The sequence below is a fragment of the Leuciscus leuciscus genome, assembly GCF_965113295.1.
Source record: "Leuciscus leuciscus genome assembly, chromosome: 21".
NCBI lineage: Eukaryota > Metazoa > Chordata > Actinopteri > Cypriniformes > Leuciscidae > Leuciscus > Leuciscus leuciscus.
The window spans coordinates 10,952,348-10,966,292 of NC_138745.1; the positions used below are offsets into that span (position 1 = coordinate 10,952,348).

Sequence of the window (13,945 nt, forward strand, 5' to 3'; positions counted from 1 at the left end):
GTTAACTAAGAAATACACTTGCGCTCCCGGGGGCGGTTCAGCGCAAAGAGGAGGCGTGTTCCGGCGCAAACGTTGCTTCTTGCTATTTTGCAGGTTTAGAAAACAATTGCGCCACTAACCAGGAAAAAATAGTTTAAAGTCAGTGGCGCGTTGCGCATGTTATTCATAGGCTATTTTAAGGGCGCATGCTTGGCCATAATCAATGTAGCGTGTGCACAACGCGCACTTTGATTCTCTCATCTACACAGAAGCAGCAGTTTTCATTTTTGCAAATCATACATTATTACGATAGATAGATAGATAGATAGATAGATAGATAGATAGATAGATAGATAGATAAACAATTTATTATAAAAGCATACATCTAGCTTACACATTTACCCAAATTAACCGAAGTTAATTTGGGTGGATTTCTCCATTTCAATGTAACTTCTCTCTTTTACGGCCGTGACGAGAGCGTTGCTCTCCTTGGCTGTGAACCGCTGCTGGCGCGCGCCTGGCAAATCCGCCGTTACAATAGCAATCCGCTATGGAAAAAGCGCATCTGCTCTTAAAGGGAATGTGAGATGACGCTCTGATTGGTTTATTTCACGTTACGCCCAAACCACACCTATGAATAATGAAGCTACTTCAGACCAACCCCTTTTAGATTTGCGCCTGGCGCAAGAGTCATTTATCCCGCCGGGAAAATAGCAACAGCGCCGAGACCCGCCCACAAAGTTACTTGCGCTTTGCGCTTTGACACTTGCGTTTCAGATCGTTAAAATAGGGCCCTAAGTATGTTATTCATATCTCGAAAGCAAATAACTAAGGCACCGATCCAAAAGTAGTCTCTTGAATAAGCATTCTACCTGAAATGGAACCTCATAGAGTAAGTAACTGATCTGGAGTGCTCTACATATGTCACACAAATATGGTGAGGTCAAGTCATGTTGGAAAGTTTAAACTTATGAGTTGAACACACATATATGTCAACACTAGTAGCAGTAATTACAAGTGGGAAACTCTGAACTTTCTTTAAGCCCAGAGTTTCCGAGTTCGGAGCGCGTCAGTGAGAAAATATGGTGAACGCAATAGATTCAGCATCTATATTGACAGTAAATTTGTTGAAATAAATTTAGTTTTTTTTCATTTACAATAAAACTAGTAAAATGTACAAAATACAGTAGTATTGCACAACTACGATATAATATATAACAAATCAATCTAAAACATAAAATTCCCCCCATAATTTTGTAAAAGTAGAGTTAAAAAAATTCGTATTACATTTTTTTAGAAAAGGTACATCGCCATCTTTTGCAAACCAAAGTAACTTGAACGCACTGACATCGTAATTATGACTTCCCAACTTGTAAATATGAATTTCCCAGGAGGACGTGAAAGCACCAATAGTCTTCTTACACAAGGCACATGGGGGATTAGCAATTGATTTCAACAGAGTTTGGCTTTAGCTTGTTGCTAAGCTAATTATGCGACACTCTTTAAGATTATAGAACGCACAAATATTGGGAAAACTGTCAATTGTTTGTAATGTATTGAATTCAATAACAAAAATATAGCTTAAAACGGTTCATTTAAATTGACATTTTTAAATAGACATTTTTCTTGCATTATGCACCATCTTTTTACCATGCATTATGGAGTAGGATTCTCCATCTAATAATGAATTTGGGCAAAAAAAAAAGGTATCTTGTGTTAAGGATCCTCCTTAGCACAGGAAGCAATGCCTTAAAATCCTACCTATGTAGGCAGCTCACTAACTTTTGGAACAGATTGAGAATCTTAATACATATGTGGTATCCAAAAGTCCTGAGTGTGACATACTATATGAGCAGGAATGGACAGGTACTCACTGGAACATCGATCTTGATGAGGGCGATGTCTGCTTTCTCATCCACATCTTTGATTTTGGCGTCATAGGTGGCACCAGTCTTTAGCTCGACCTTCACCCGATGTTTGTTGGCTACCACGTGAGCATTGGTTACGATCAGACCATCTTCAGACACCACGAAACCAGAGCCGCTGGCCACCGCCACTTCCCGCTTGGAGAACACCATTCTAAAAAAGATTATTGATATATTAAAGATATATTGATGAGAAACCCTCTTACTTTCCACTGAGCAACAGCAAAGTTGTTGATTTAACTTTATTTTCCAGCTAGACTTGAGGGCAAGGAAGAACTTCCTCTGACAAATGATTTGTGGAAAACATAATGGTTGTTCTCCAGATTTTTCACCGCACTGCACGATTTCAACAGCCTAAAATTGAGGTTGGGTGTATTCTACATTCCAGTCTTATGCAATGATGAAGATATCATGATGTTTAAGAGAGAGATCCAATCTAATCTGTCTACAATGAAGTAAAAAAAAACAACATCCAATCAGATACTTCTTATTACAATAATATATAGAATAACAATGCTATTCTGTATATTGAGGATAAAACTTTGTGGAACATGCCATAAAAACATTTTTACGAAGAGCTTGACATTTCAACTCGCACAACATGATTTAGCCATAAGTAACATATTCCTGGAACAACATTCTTGTCAATCAATCTTAGGTCAACCTACTCCAAAAATAAGAGATAAATAACTGGTTGATAAGAATGTTGTTTCAGGACCAATATGGATGTAATCACATTTGGAAGAAGTCATCTGATATTGATGATAGAGGCCTATCAAAAGACAAAAATAAAGAGGGAGTAAAGAGGAAAAAGATTTTTTCCCAGTGTTCCCAGGCAGAGAAAGATTAAGAAGATCGACAAAATTGAAATAGTTCATGTTCAGTATTAAAAATAAAGGTTCCAAGAACCACTTTTGATTTCCCCAAAGAACCTTTCAAAGAAACAGTTACAAAAAGACATAAATCCTTAGGAAGATGAACCTTTTAATAATCTAAAAAATCTTTTTCCACTGTACAGTTTCCATGGATGTTAAAGGATCTTCATGGAGCCATAGATGTCAATAAAGAACCTTTATTTTTAAGAGTGTTGTGTTAAAGGGTGTGTTCAAAGTTGGCAGGTTTGGTCCGATTAAAACAAACTCTGGTACGATTGCTCTGTTAGTGCGGTTCATTTGAATAAGTGTGAACACTGCCATCCAAACCCCTGTGGGCACCAAAGAAGTGGCTTCCAAATTAACTCTGGTGTGGTTTGACTGAAAAAAATGCAACACAGACCAAAGACATCTAAACAAAGCAAAACAGGACGTGATGTGACTTGATGTCACAAGATCCGACCCAAAAATGATAGAATGCTTAAGCATACCTGTTTTTTTCTTGACATAGGAGCTATGTTGCCCATTACAGTTCAGAACTGGCATTGGAAATGCCATCTCCTTGCAGCAGATCTTCATTTGTGTGCAATGGAGGATTTCCTGGTGCTATTTTGACTCCTTTACACATTTTTAGAATCTCTTAGCAAGTTCTCAGCTGGTAAAACACCATCATATATACGCACAAACAACGAGCGCATTTAGCCCAGCGCACAGCATTGTGTTGGATGTTCAGTAAGTTCTGTCACAAAATATCCGTCATAAAAGCCGTTTTGTTTGTTTGTTTTGTATGTTTTGGGTCAGTTTTAAAAATGACAGTGTGAACGATAAGCAAAGCAGGAATAAATGAATCATTACATTTTTTGTTCTCGACCAAAAAGAGAATGGATTTACAACTATGAACACACCCAAAAATAGTCCTGATAAAGATGTCTTCTTGGAGACATGAGATCATTGATTGATGGAGTGTGGGATTCAAGATACATACTTGCGGAACAGCTCAATGTGAACCACAGCTGGAGCGATCTTCTCCACCACATCAGCTATGAAGTTATATCTGTTCCGGAGACTATCTGGATTGTCCTCTTGGCCTGGAGAACACATGGCAAACAAAGAGTCAGATTATATGGTACAGCAAATAGACTGTGTTTAATGCAACCCAATTATTTTTAAACAGAATTGAAGATAGCTAATTCTAATCATTATTTATTCCAGGACTTGATTATGGATTGCGCCAGTGGTGTCAGGGGGTTGTACACCAAGGTCCTCAGTGCATGGAGCTCAATGGCCGTCCCTCACGATACTGAACTTACGATACGATATTATTGCGATACTCCAAGACATATGGTAAAAGGTTAACAAAAAATTAACTGTTGATTGAAATTTGGTATTACAAATTGAAATGAAATGAAATGAATGGAAATTCATTGGAAACAAATAGGCTTGGACTTGGTGCTGGTAACACAATGCACAGGATAATGGTGACACCAGAATATATATATATATTTTTTTTACTTTTTACTTTTCGTTTCAGCAGAGTGAAAAGTATATTTTAGTAATTCAAGTAGATATGTATTTTAACATTTTTCACTTAATGAAATATACAGTTATACGTTGTAAAACATAAAGGCTTCCCATCATACCAGAAACACCATCACAGTATTTTTACAGTGCATTTCTGGCAACCACAGTTGCCATCTTTTCACCTTAAATTTAACGTGATACGTTTTTACCTTGTATAGTACTTACAAAATAATGAAATAAATGGAAGAGAAATATTGATTTGAATTTAAATTATTTTATTATATAAGAGGAAAGAGAGATTAGTGTGCAGTGAAAAACATGAAACTAGCACAGCTATGTATGAATGTCTTGCCAGGAGACAACAGTGACTTAGAGTTTTAGTTTAATTAAACCATGTCAATGCCATGATTTCTCAAACAGGAACCGGAGAGAGCTATTCAACTAGAATTATTCCATAAAACACCAGCAGACCAAAACTTATAAAAAAGCAAAAATGAATAACATGATTGTGATTTTATGGGAAACAGAGGTCGACTTGTCTAGGCAATGATGCATCCTTAAATTCACAGGAAGTGAGAAAGTGCTTATAAAACTTGGGTCTGAGTCAAACCCTTTTATAACTTTGCACATGTAACACTATCTTTTACCTTGTATAACCCTCCTTTCACAACATCTGCAGGCACGCACATCTGCACTGCCCCCTTGCCCATGTTAGGTAGTGTGCTATTGGTTTCTTCCCTGAGGGTCTGTGTACAGCTCTGTATATCCACTGTTTGAAATCCCCGGTGATAAATAGCTCCTTGACCCAAAACACCAAAATGTTTATGACCTTTTTTTTTATTTCTGGGAGATGCTTGACTATTTGGGTTATAAAAGAGAGTAAAACTATAATGCAACACAGATGGGTAAAACGGCATTGCACGCTTGCCAAACCAAACACCACCTACAACATTAGAGTGGAATTAACAAATCGTATATCTGCTGTCTTGTCTCCTATTATGAATTATATCAGATGCTAGCTCATGTCTTTTCTTAATGACACTTGGCAACCTCTAAGAAAACCCTAGTCTTCTAAGTTGAAAATTGGTTGTAAATAGAAATTATATTTTACTGTTGTAGAAACACGCTGCTAAAAAAGAAAATTGTTGGCTTATATAACTGATTGCCATTCCCTCCAGCACATCCCATCATGACTCTGGAATCTTGATAATGGAATTGTTTTTCCTCTCTCATAATATGGCTCCACATCTGTAGAGGGGTTAGCATGTTTAAAGCGAGAGAATGTTTCATTTGTTATATCATAGCTGGCACAAAATGTAACACATTTATGCAACCCACATACGAGTCATGTTTTATGTGAAAAGTACAAATAATGATTTTATATGCTTCAGGGACACTGGGAAAGGTCAGGAAATGGCCACGTGACATCTGCTGTTTGCAAGTGATACTTTAACAAACTGAAAAGAAAATGTCGCAGCTTTCATAACATTTCATAAAAAGCCCTCCGGTGTTAGGCATTATGGGTTTAAACTCTTTTTAACTAATTTCACAAATTCGTAATTCGCTCTGTTCCTAAAAACCTAGTGAGCACCTGGTTGAGTAAAACAATGTATCTTAGAATGTGAAAACAATTTGCCTTGTGATGCTGTTCATGTTCACTGTATTATTGTTATGTATTTTATGTTGTTATGTGATGTTTTTCCTTGTAAAAAAAAAAGACTTTAGCATACTTTAAAAAAGAGTACTTATTATGGAAAAAAAAAATATTGTTTAAAATAATATACTTAAATGTGATCTGAATGTTTTTGGAAACTTAATTGCATGTTATTTACAGTTAGTTGTAATTGCAATTACAGATTCAAATATCATTTGTTTTGACCCATTAAGTAAGAATTATTTATTTGATTTCATAATTACCACTATTTTGTCTTTGAAATATGGTTAATATAGAGTACACTACATTAACCATATTTCAAAGACAAAATAGAAGTAATTATGAAATAATTGAAATAATTTGTCAGTACAGTTGAATGTACTGACAAACATTTATGGCAAACTAAAATATACTTCAATTTTATTTCTATTGAAAACTGTCATGTTTTAAAATATATTAATTATTACTTGAAATTATGAAGTTGCAATTTAGTACATTTAAAATATATTAACTTTAAATGTCACATTAAATGTCACATAAGTTAAAATTCTAATCATGTACGTACTTGTAATTTAAAATGTAGTTTTAAACATTTAATTTGACATTATTACAGTGCACTTTTTAAGTGTGGTAAGAATAGTTATACAAATGAAGAATTGTATGATAAATAAATGTATATCTAATCTGTGATTTGATAATATGGTTTATTTCTGTAATTTTTGTTTTGGCTAGCAATTTTACTCTTTATTCATGCAACAGATACCATTTCTTCACACTAAAGCTATGTGTCATTTTGAAATTATATGAAAATCTAGAAGCACAGATGTATCTAGATGTTTTCAACGAAATCAATAGTGTACTGAGAGAGGAGTCTCTTCAGACATCCCCACAGTCATTTCCATTTCAGAAATTCAGCGGCTCTGTGTCTGGAAAATATCCCTTCTTAAGCAAGATGAGAAGTTTTCCTCAAGGACAAATCACATTGGGAGATCAGTGAGAGTTAGTTGACATGTCGCTGCAAAGTTACTTATAGTTAGAATGTCTAAATTGGACTATAGAAATAAAGTGTTACCAATTATATTTTCTATATTAGATCAGTGTTCCATGTTTCAAATCCACAGGCCCATTCCAACATTGCAACTCATGTATATCTAGAATTTGGAGTTTTCCTTTGTAAATATGACTTCTATTGGTCATTTATTCTTGGAACTCATAATTATGATATGTCTGACTCTACATGAAGGGTACATACAATTAATTGTATTGAATGTGTATCTCAAATCTTAAAGGTATATTTAAAAAAAATTAAATACTTGCAGATATAATACTAATAAAAAAATAAATAAAAATAAAACTTAAAGAGAGTACACTTTATTAATTTCAGGTTAATGAGTTTTACGAGTCAGTAATTTTTTTTTGCAAATACTGTAGGCTACCATGAAAATGAAAGAATGGTGCCCTAAACAGAATCCTGCCAGTGGCAAAATTCTCTCATAAAACATAATCTATTTCATTGTAAACTCATTTTCTACAATGAAAAACAAATGTAATGTTTCATTACATTGTAATACTTTTAACAACTATATACTTTTTTAATTTTATTACTTACATTTTTTTTCATGTTTAGTTCATGTTCATTCATGTAATCATGTTAATTCAGTGTTAAAGCCTGTTCACACCAAGGACGATAACTATAACAATAAAGATATTGTTCTAAATATCATTCTAAATATAAAAGAATAACAGAGTCCACACCACAACTATAACGATAATGGCACAGAGAAACAATATAGTTACGATTTTTTTCCAGATGATGAATGATAAGAACATTGACAGCCAATCAGAATCCATCCTGCTTTAAAAGCTTGAGTATTTAAAGTGGCAGAGGACAGAACAGCAGCATGCATTCTTAAACAGAACAATATTGTGCGTTGTTGCAGATGCTAATATAGTTATAGTTTTATTTATAGTTATTGTTCTTGGAGTGAACAAGTCTTTACTTTCTATAGTGAAAATTATATGTATATTCTACACCATATTCTTTTCTTCAGTGTAAGCAAAATCGTTTCAGAAAGTTTATATTGTGCTGATATGACATAAGAACCCTCACAAATTTATCCTGTGTTATTTTGTTGTGAAACAAAGATCTAGTATCTAAGATCTTTGATGGCCACCAGACTACTGTGTTTGTTTCGGATTACAGCTAGCTAATATAAATCATGTGGAAATTCAGAATTCAGAAATTCCAGGAGGAATTTGGGCCAGTTCTTTTTATGAATGGGGAAACTGTCGTGGATGCACTATGCAAACAAACAGATGTCATTAGCCTCATGTAAACTCAATTGTGTCATCATCGCTGCCTGTGCCAGCTATAAAGGATTGCACATAGACTTAGAGACAGTTGTGATGTAATGTCGTTTGTGTGCTATTACTAGATCGCATCCTATTGGCTTAGAGAGATGATTCCTTACCAACAGTAGCATGCGTGCAGCCACATGCTTTTTTCATCTTTCAAGAGCACAGTGTTAAAGATGATGATTATAAGTTAAATATTTCTTGAAGCTTATATGTTATGGTTGGTGCAGTGGATGCCATGCAAATGGACCAGCCAGGACGAGCTAGGAGCGCCAAATCACCACTTTAAATCATTTTTTAAAATTAATTGTTCTTTTTTTTTATCTCATATATACAAAAAATGAACCACTAATAAAGTAGTAGAATAAAATTTAAAACTGTAAATTATAGAAAGTGATAAGTGAAAGTGAACTCACTCGCTCGTCACTTCAAAATACAGTGTGAGTGACATTAACAACGCTATGAGGCAAAGAAGAACATGATGAATGGAAAGAGGCACTTGCCAAAAAGCTTTAAAAATTAAAGTGGGGACATAAAGACCATGTTACTTTTTGTTCTCTCAGCCATGTAAAGAATGACATTTGTCTAGATAGTGCTTCAAATTGCAGCTCTAGAAAGCTCACTTTAAATTGCAGCTCTTGTTGTTGTTTTTTCATGTTAAGCCCTTTACCCTAGACAGGGCGTAGCAGCATCTATAAGTTATTTCAGTGCTTAGGAGCAAATGTATAGCCTACATATATTCTTGGAAATAAGAATGTTTTGCAAGATATGGAATTTTTGCAAGACAATTAATAATATTGTTTAGTTAGACTCTTACATGGAATATGAATTAATGTAATATCAAGCAGCCTATTGTTGTATAAGAGCAATTAATCAATTGTAATCATTCAATCATCAATCAATGTAAATCATTTTATTTTCTTATGAAAAACCCAGGTCAAAAGGAATTATATATATATATATATTAAAAAAAATTTTTTTTTTTTTTATTGTACTAGAAGAATAAGAAACTTAGACTTGATATTTACATTTTAAGTCAAAGTCAAATACTAGTTACTAATTCAGTGTAAATCTATGCATATTTTTTTCACCACTTTTATCATCCACTATGCTGAAACCATCCAATCTATTAGAAAGGTACACCTCTCCCCAACAAGTGATCTGAGTCTGAGGTATCATTTGTGTCTGTATGATATGGGATGAGTTTAAAACGTACTTATTGTTCAGATCACTAACCATAAACATGAGCAATAGTAATAGTGATGCCTGACTTAGCTTGTCTTATACTTAGAAGCATTACATTTATTGTAAAGTGATTAAAATTATATCTATAAATCATGTAATATCTGGCAACTATAAGTTCAAAGTCTTGGTTAAATGATCCCAGAGGGTACATCATTTCTAAAGCATATCTGCCCTTTTCCACATCAGTGGTGTTCTGCCTGATCCCAGAACTGCTCTGTAGGCATACGGTTTTCCATGCAGTTCTTATACTCTGCATGCCACCATCTGAGATTGGCTTGTGGTATGCATTTCCTCCTCTGATGCAAACTCAGCACTTGGGGCAAACCAAAGAGAGTGTGTGCTGGCTTTATGCAGCATAACACCCTTACATCTACTTCAGCTTATGTTTGAGACAGACACTCCTTTTGCAGTAAAAACTCCATGAAGTCAGTGAAAATCCACAACAATGATCCTCTTGCTCATTAAAATCACCATTAACTCAAAATTTTATGTCTGTCAGCAATTAAAGCCAAATGCACTATTTTTTTTCAGTTCGGGGAATTACAAAAACATGATATCACACATATGTCCTTCATGGATCATTTGGGCGTACAATAATGTAAGTGTTTGGGCAAGACCCCTAGTCCTCTCAACACAGGGGCATTGACATCATTTAAGGGTGTTTCTTCATCTATGGGCACTTTTATGTGCCAGAAGTTGGTTATATAAGTTGTTGTTAAATAAAGTTTGTTAACATTTTTACCATGCCATTGTCATTTATTTATCAGGCTACTTTTCAAATGCTCTTTGTGTATAGGTTTTATTGTTCCTTATCCATGTTATCCAAAAAAGTTAGTGTACTTTTCTACCATAGTGCGCAATAGTATCAGTGAAGAGCTTTAGATTAAAGATGAGGAATGTAATGCATGGGGCGGGGGATCAAAACATTTATTTTCAATGTCGAGGCCACTGTAATTTCTTGAACAAGAACATGTGGATATTAAAACATATAAGAACTTTTTAATTTTGAAATTGCGATGAACATCACTTCACATATTTAGAAACATACTGATGTATTCTCATGTGTTGGTATCGGTTTATAAATGATTTACGTTACAAATCTGGTGAAATGACGCACGTTGCATTCCCAGATGAACGTTATAAGCAACCTAAACTCAACACATGCAGAGATGGCGTTTGTTAACCAAGCTGCTGAGACGTGCTCCACGCATGTAAATGAAAACAGTGCAACACTTCGCAATGGAACAAAGCGTGGCAGATTTTATAAGCGTTCCCAAATGCACATTATTTGAAACCCAAACAAACAGCAAGGTTACACATACTCAACTCCATCACCCTGATGAAAAATATTGTCACGTTTTAATATCGCAGGATCGCATGGCACGAGATCTCGCAACACCCCTATTATTGACTTACATTAACATTTATACATTTATCCAAAGCGACTTACATTGCATTTCAAGGTACATTTTTTACATTCTTATCAGTTCTCAGTTCTTGCTTTCCCTGGGAATCGAACCCATGATCTTAACGTTTCAAGCGCCAACGCCAACCTATATGAAATGAGGAGAACTTGTACATTTGAATGTGTTTGAAAGACAAAAGTCTTCCAAAGACAGTAATACATGATTATGACTCACTGAGTGATAATTCAAATACTAATTAAGGAGCTGATTATAGATTTGGAAGAATTTCTGAATATATGGAAAAACAGCTCAAAGACTGTAAAATGTGACCTAGATCTGGATCCTCAGAGAATAGGTTTCTTAGATAATGTCCAGCCTCAAGAACTCCAGATGTAGATTACATCATGTGATGGGAGATGTCTTGCTGTAATAGCTTTGACTGAGTAGAAACAGAGTTTTGGCTGTAGATCTTAGATAACTGTTGAGCAGAACTTGGGTGCACAAACACTCTTGACGTATAATGCTATTTTTGGCCAGTCAAACGGTGACCGGAACAAAGGTGAGGTGATAACTTAAAGAGCCAAAGGGAAGACGCAGAAAGCCGGGTTACATGGATTTGTGCAGACTGCGCCAGGCTTGATTTGGAAATCATTATGTCCAAAAAGGTCTGGTAACACCTAATTAATCACATTGGAAGAGGCTTGTTCAGTGTGTTCAGAAGAATAAAACAAGTTTAGTACATTATAGATCCATAACTAAGCCTATGCTGTCCGTTGCCAAACTTTGACCACATACAAGGGTCCAGGTGTGCTGTCAGAGATCTAATTTCCCATATTCCTGCTTGATTTCAAACTATCCGGGTCTTTTTTCAAGCTCTCGCCACATCTTATCCATGAGAGCTTTCTATACTGTCATCCTTAGAAACTCTCCAAAATGGTCTTAGATGGTAGCATAATGTTACTGAATACCTTTTGACTCTTTCTTAAGGCTTTAGAAATGTGCTTTGATTGCATTTCTGCTTTATGGATAACAATTCTGGGGAAATGTTTGGTGGAGTTATGATGGGCCAGATCCCTTTGAAGCACTGGATTTATGGAGACCACACTGTCTGTTCTGAAACACTAACTTTTTTTGAATTTACTTTTCCTCCTGCAATTCCAGGAGAATCTGGATGAACTACGACTGACTCCTCTTTCAGGGAAGGGTCCGGAACTCTTCCTAGTGTGGTTATCTGCTATGTGGATGTGTTTTTGCACTCTATTCCAGTATGTTTCCAGTGCCAAGAATAAATCCCGGGCTAATGGGGCTTCCAACAAACTGGCGAGATCTAATAAGCTTCTGTGTTTACCGTCTTGAGAAGGAGACAGTTTAAACCACGCAATACCAGATTCTGAGAGTCTGCCAGCACTTTATTTTTTTTATTATTTTCTAATTATTTAGTAGACGAAATGTCAACAAGTCACATTATATTAGCATTTTTTTAGAGAGGGTAGGCCTATGTAAGGATAACGCGATATAAGCATTAGGGCACATCCAACACTTTTCTTAGACTTTAAGGAATGGATTGAATTTAATATTCTGTCTGAAATGCACTTGTGTTTTGACTAGTCAATTCAATTCACATTTATTTGTATCACGCTTTCCACAATACACATCATTTCAAAGCAGCTTTACAGAAAATGCATGAGTCCACATTACAATTTAGACTTAGAGTGATCTGTTATCAGAGGTAACTGTCTAAATTATGTATTTCAGAAATGTACATACAAAATCACAGTAATCGAAAAAGGTATTAATTTAAACAATGTAATGATTTAATGCAGAAACAATGAGCTCACTGAAGTAAATGAATACTTGTTTGTTAACAAATGATTATGACACTTAGAAAAATGTAGCATTGGTGCACTATACTATATAGCTTTGACTTTTCTGCAGGCTAAATCCCTGCATCATTAAACCAATGCAATGTGATTTATTGTGCATTTAGCTTAGCTCACTACGTTTTCACATAAGAACACTCAAGAATGTTGTGTAGGTATAGGCAGCTCACTAGTTATGGAAATGCCGTCAAAACTCTCTCCAATTTGAGACTCCTAAAACTCAATCTAGGTAGGCAGCATTCGTTTTGAACGCCAGTCTTACCTTTCCCGCAGGCTCCTCTCTGGATGAAGATGGTGGGCGGCTGCTGGAGTTTCTGCGCCCGGTTACTGACTCTCTTGAGTTCGCAGATGTTCCTGTAGGACACCCCATCACTCCCGCATACTGGATCAGGGCTCTTACACACGCACACGCCGGTCTTTCCTCTCCTCCTCACTGTGGTCGTTGTTCCGACCCCATCGGACACAGCGCACTCTAAACCCTCTCCACACTCCGGGTCACCCAGTTTCCCTGTCCCGCCGCAGGGCTCATCCTCGCCGGCCGCGCACACTGGGCAGCAGTCGCACTGGTCCAGGATGTCTCCGGCCAGACAGTCGGCCGGTGTGGGCGGACACAGACTCTTATCGCATCGGTCCGGACAGCCGATCACATAACGCTTAGAGATACGCGCATCGCACAGCAACGGCACCAGAATAACAGACACGCATAGAACCCACAGACGCATTTTAATATTAGTTAATATTAGTCTAAGTAAAATCTCTTCAAGTGACTAAGTTATGGAATACGTCACAGGACGAATAAAAATATAATGCTCGTAAACTTGACAGAGTTTGTTGTGCTGTCGAATGCCCGTTATCTTTCGCTTAAATGAGAGACTTTATAAAGCTTGAGGAGTATAAACAGCAACGCCGATTGGTTGGGTGTGTATGACGTCAACGATGTGGGTGGGACTAGCTGCAATGGTACACAAAGAGGCCACGCCTCAAGCATGTGTCTAAATATTGTGCTAACAAATCCCATGCACACCCGTTGAGAGATTCGCAGTCCTATACAATGTCAAAGAAACTTAAAGGAATAGTTCACTTCAAAATGAAAGTTCTGTCAGCATTT

At 36.1% G+C, this 13,945-nt stretch overlaps 1 protein-coding gene across 1 annotated transcript in view; it reads right to left on the reverse strand.

Annotated features, from left to right (window-relative positions):
- Nucleotides 1-13,701, reverse strand: part of htra1b (HtrA serine peptidase 1b) — a 35,117-nt gene extending 21,416 nt beyond the window's left edge. Inside the window, exons 1-3 of the mRNA XM_082152274.1 lie at nt 13,100-13,701; nt 3,762-3,864; nt 1,854-2,058 (exon numbers count right to left, since the gene is read on the reverse strand). Coding sequence (XP_082008400.1) covers nt 1,854-2,058; nt 3,762-3,864; nt 13,100-13,559 — 768 coding nt within the window. The 5' untranslated portion in view covers nt 13,560-13,701. The remainder of the gene's footprint in view (nt 1-1,853; nt 2,059-3,761; nt 3,865-13,099) is intronic.
- Between the last annotated feature and the right edge of the window lie 244 nt (nt 13,702-13,945).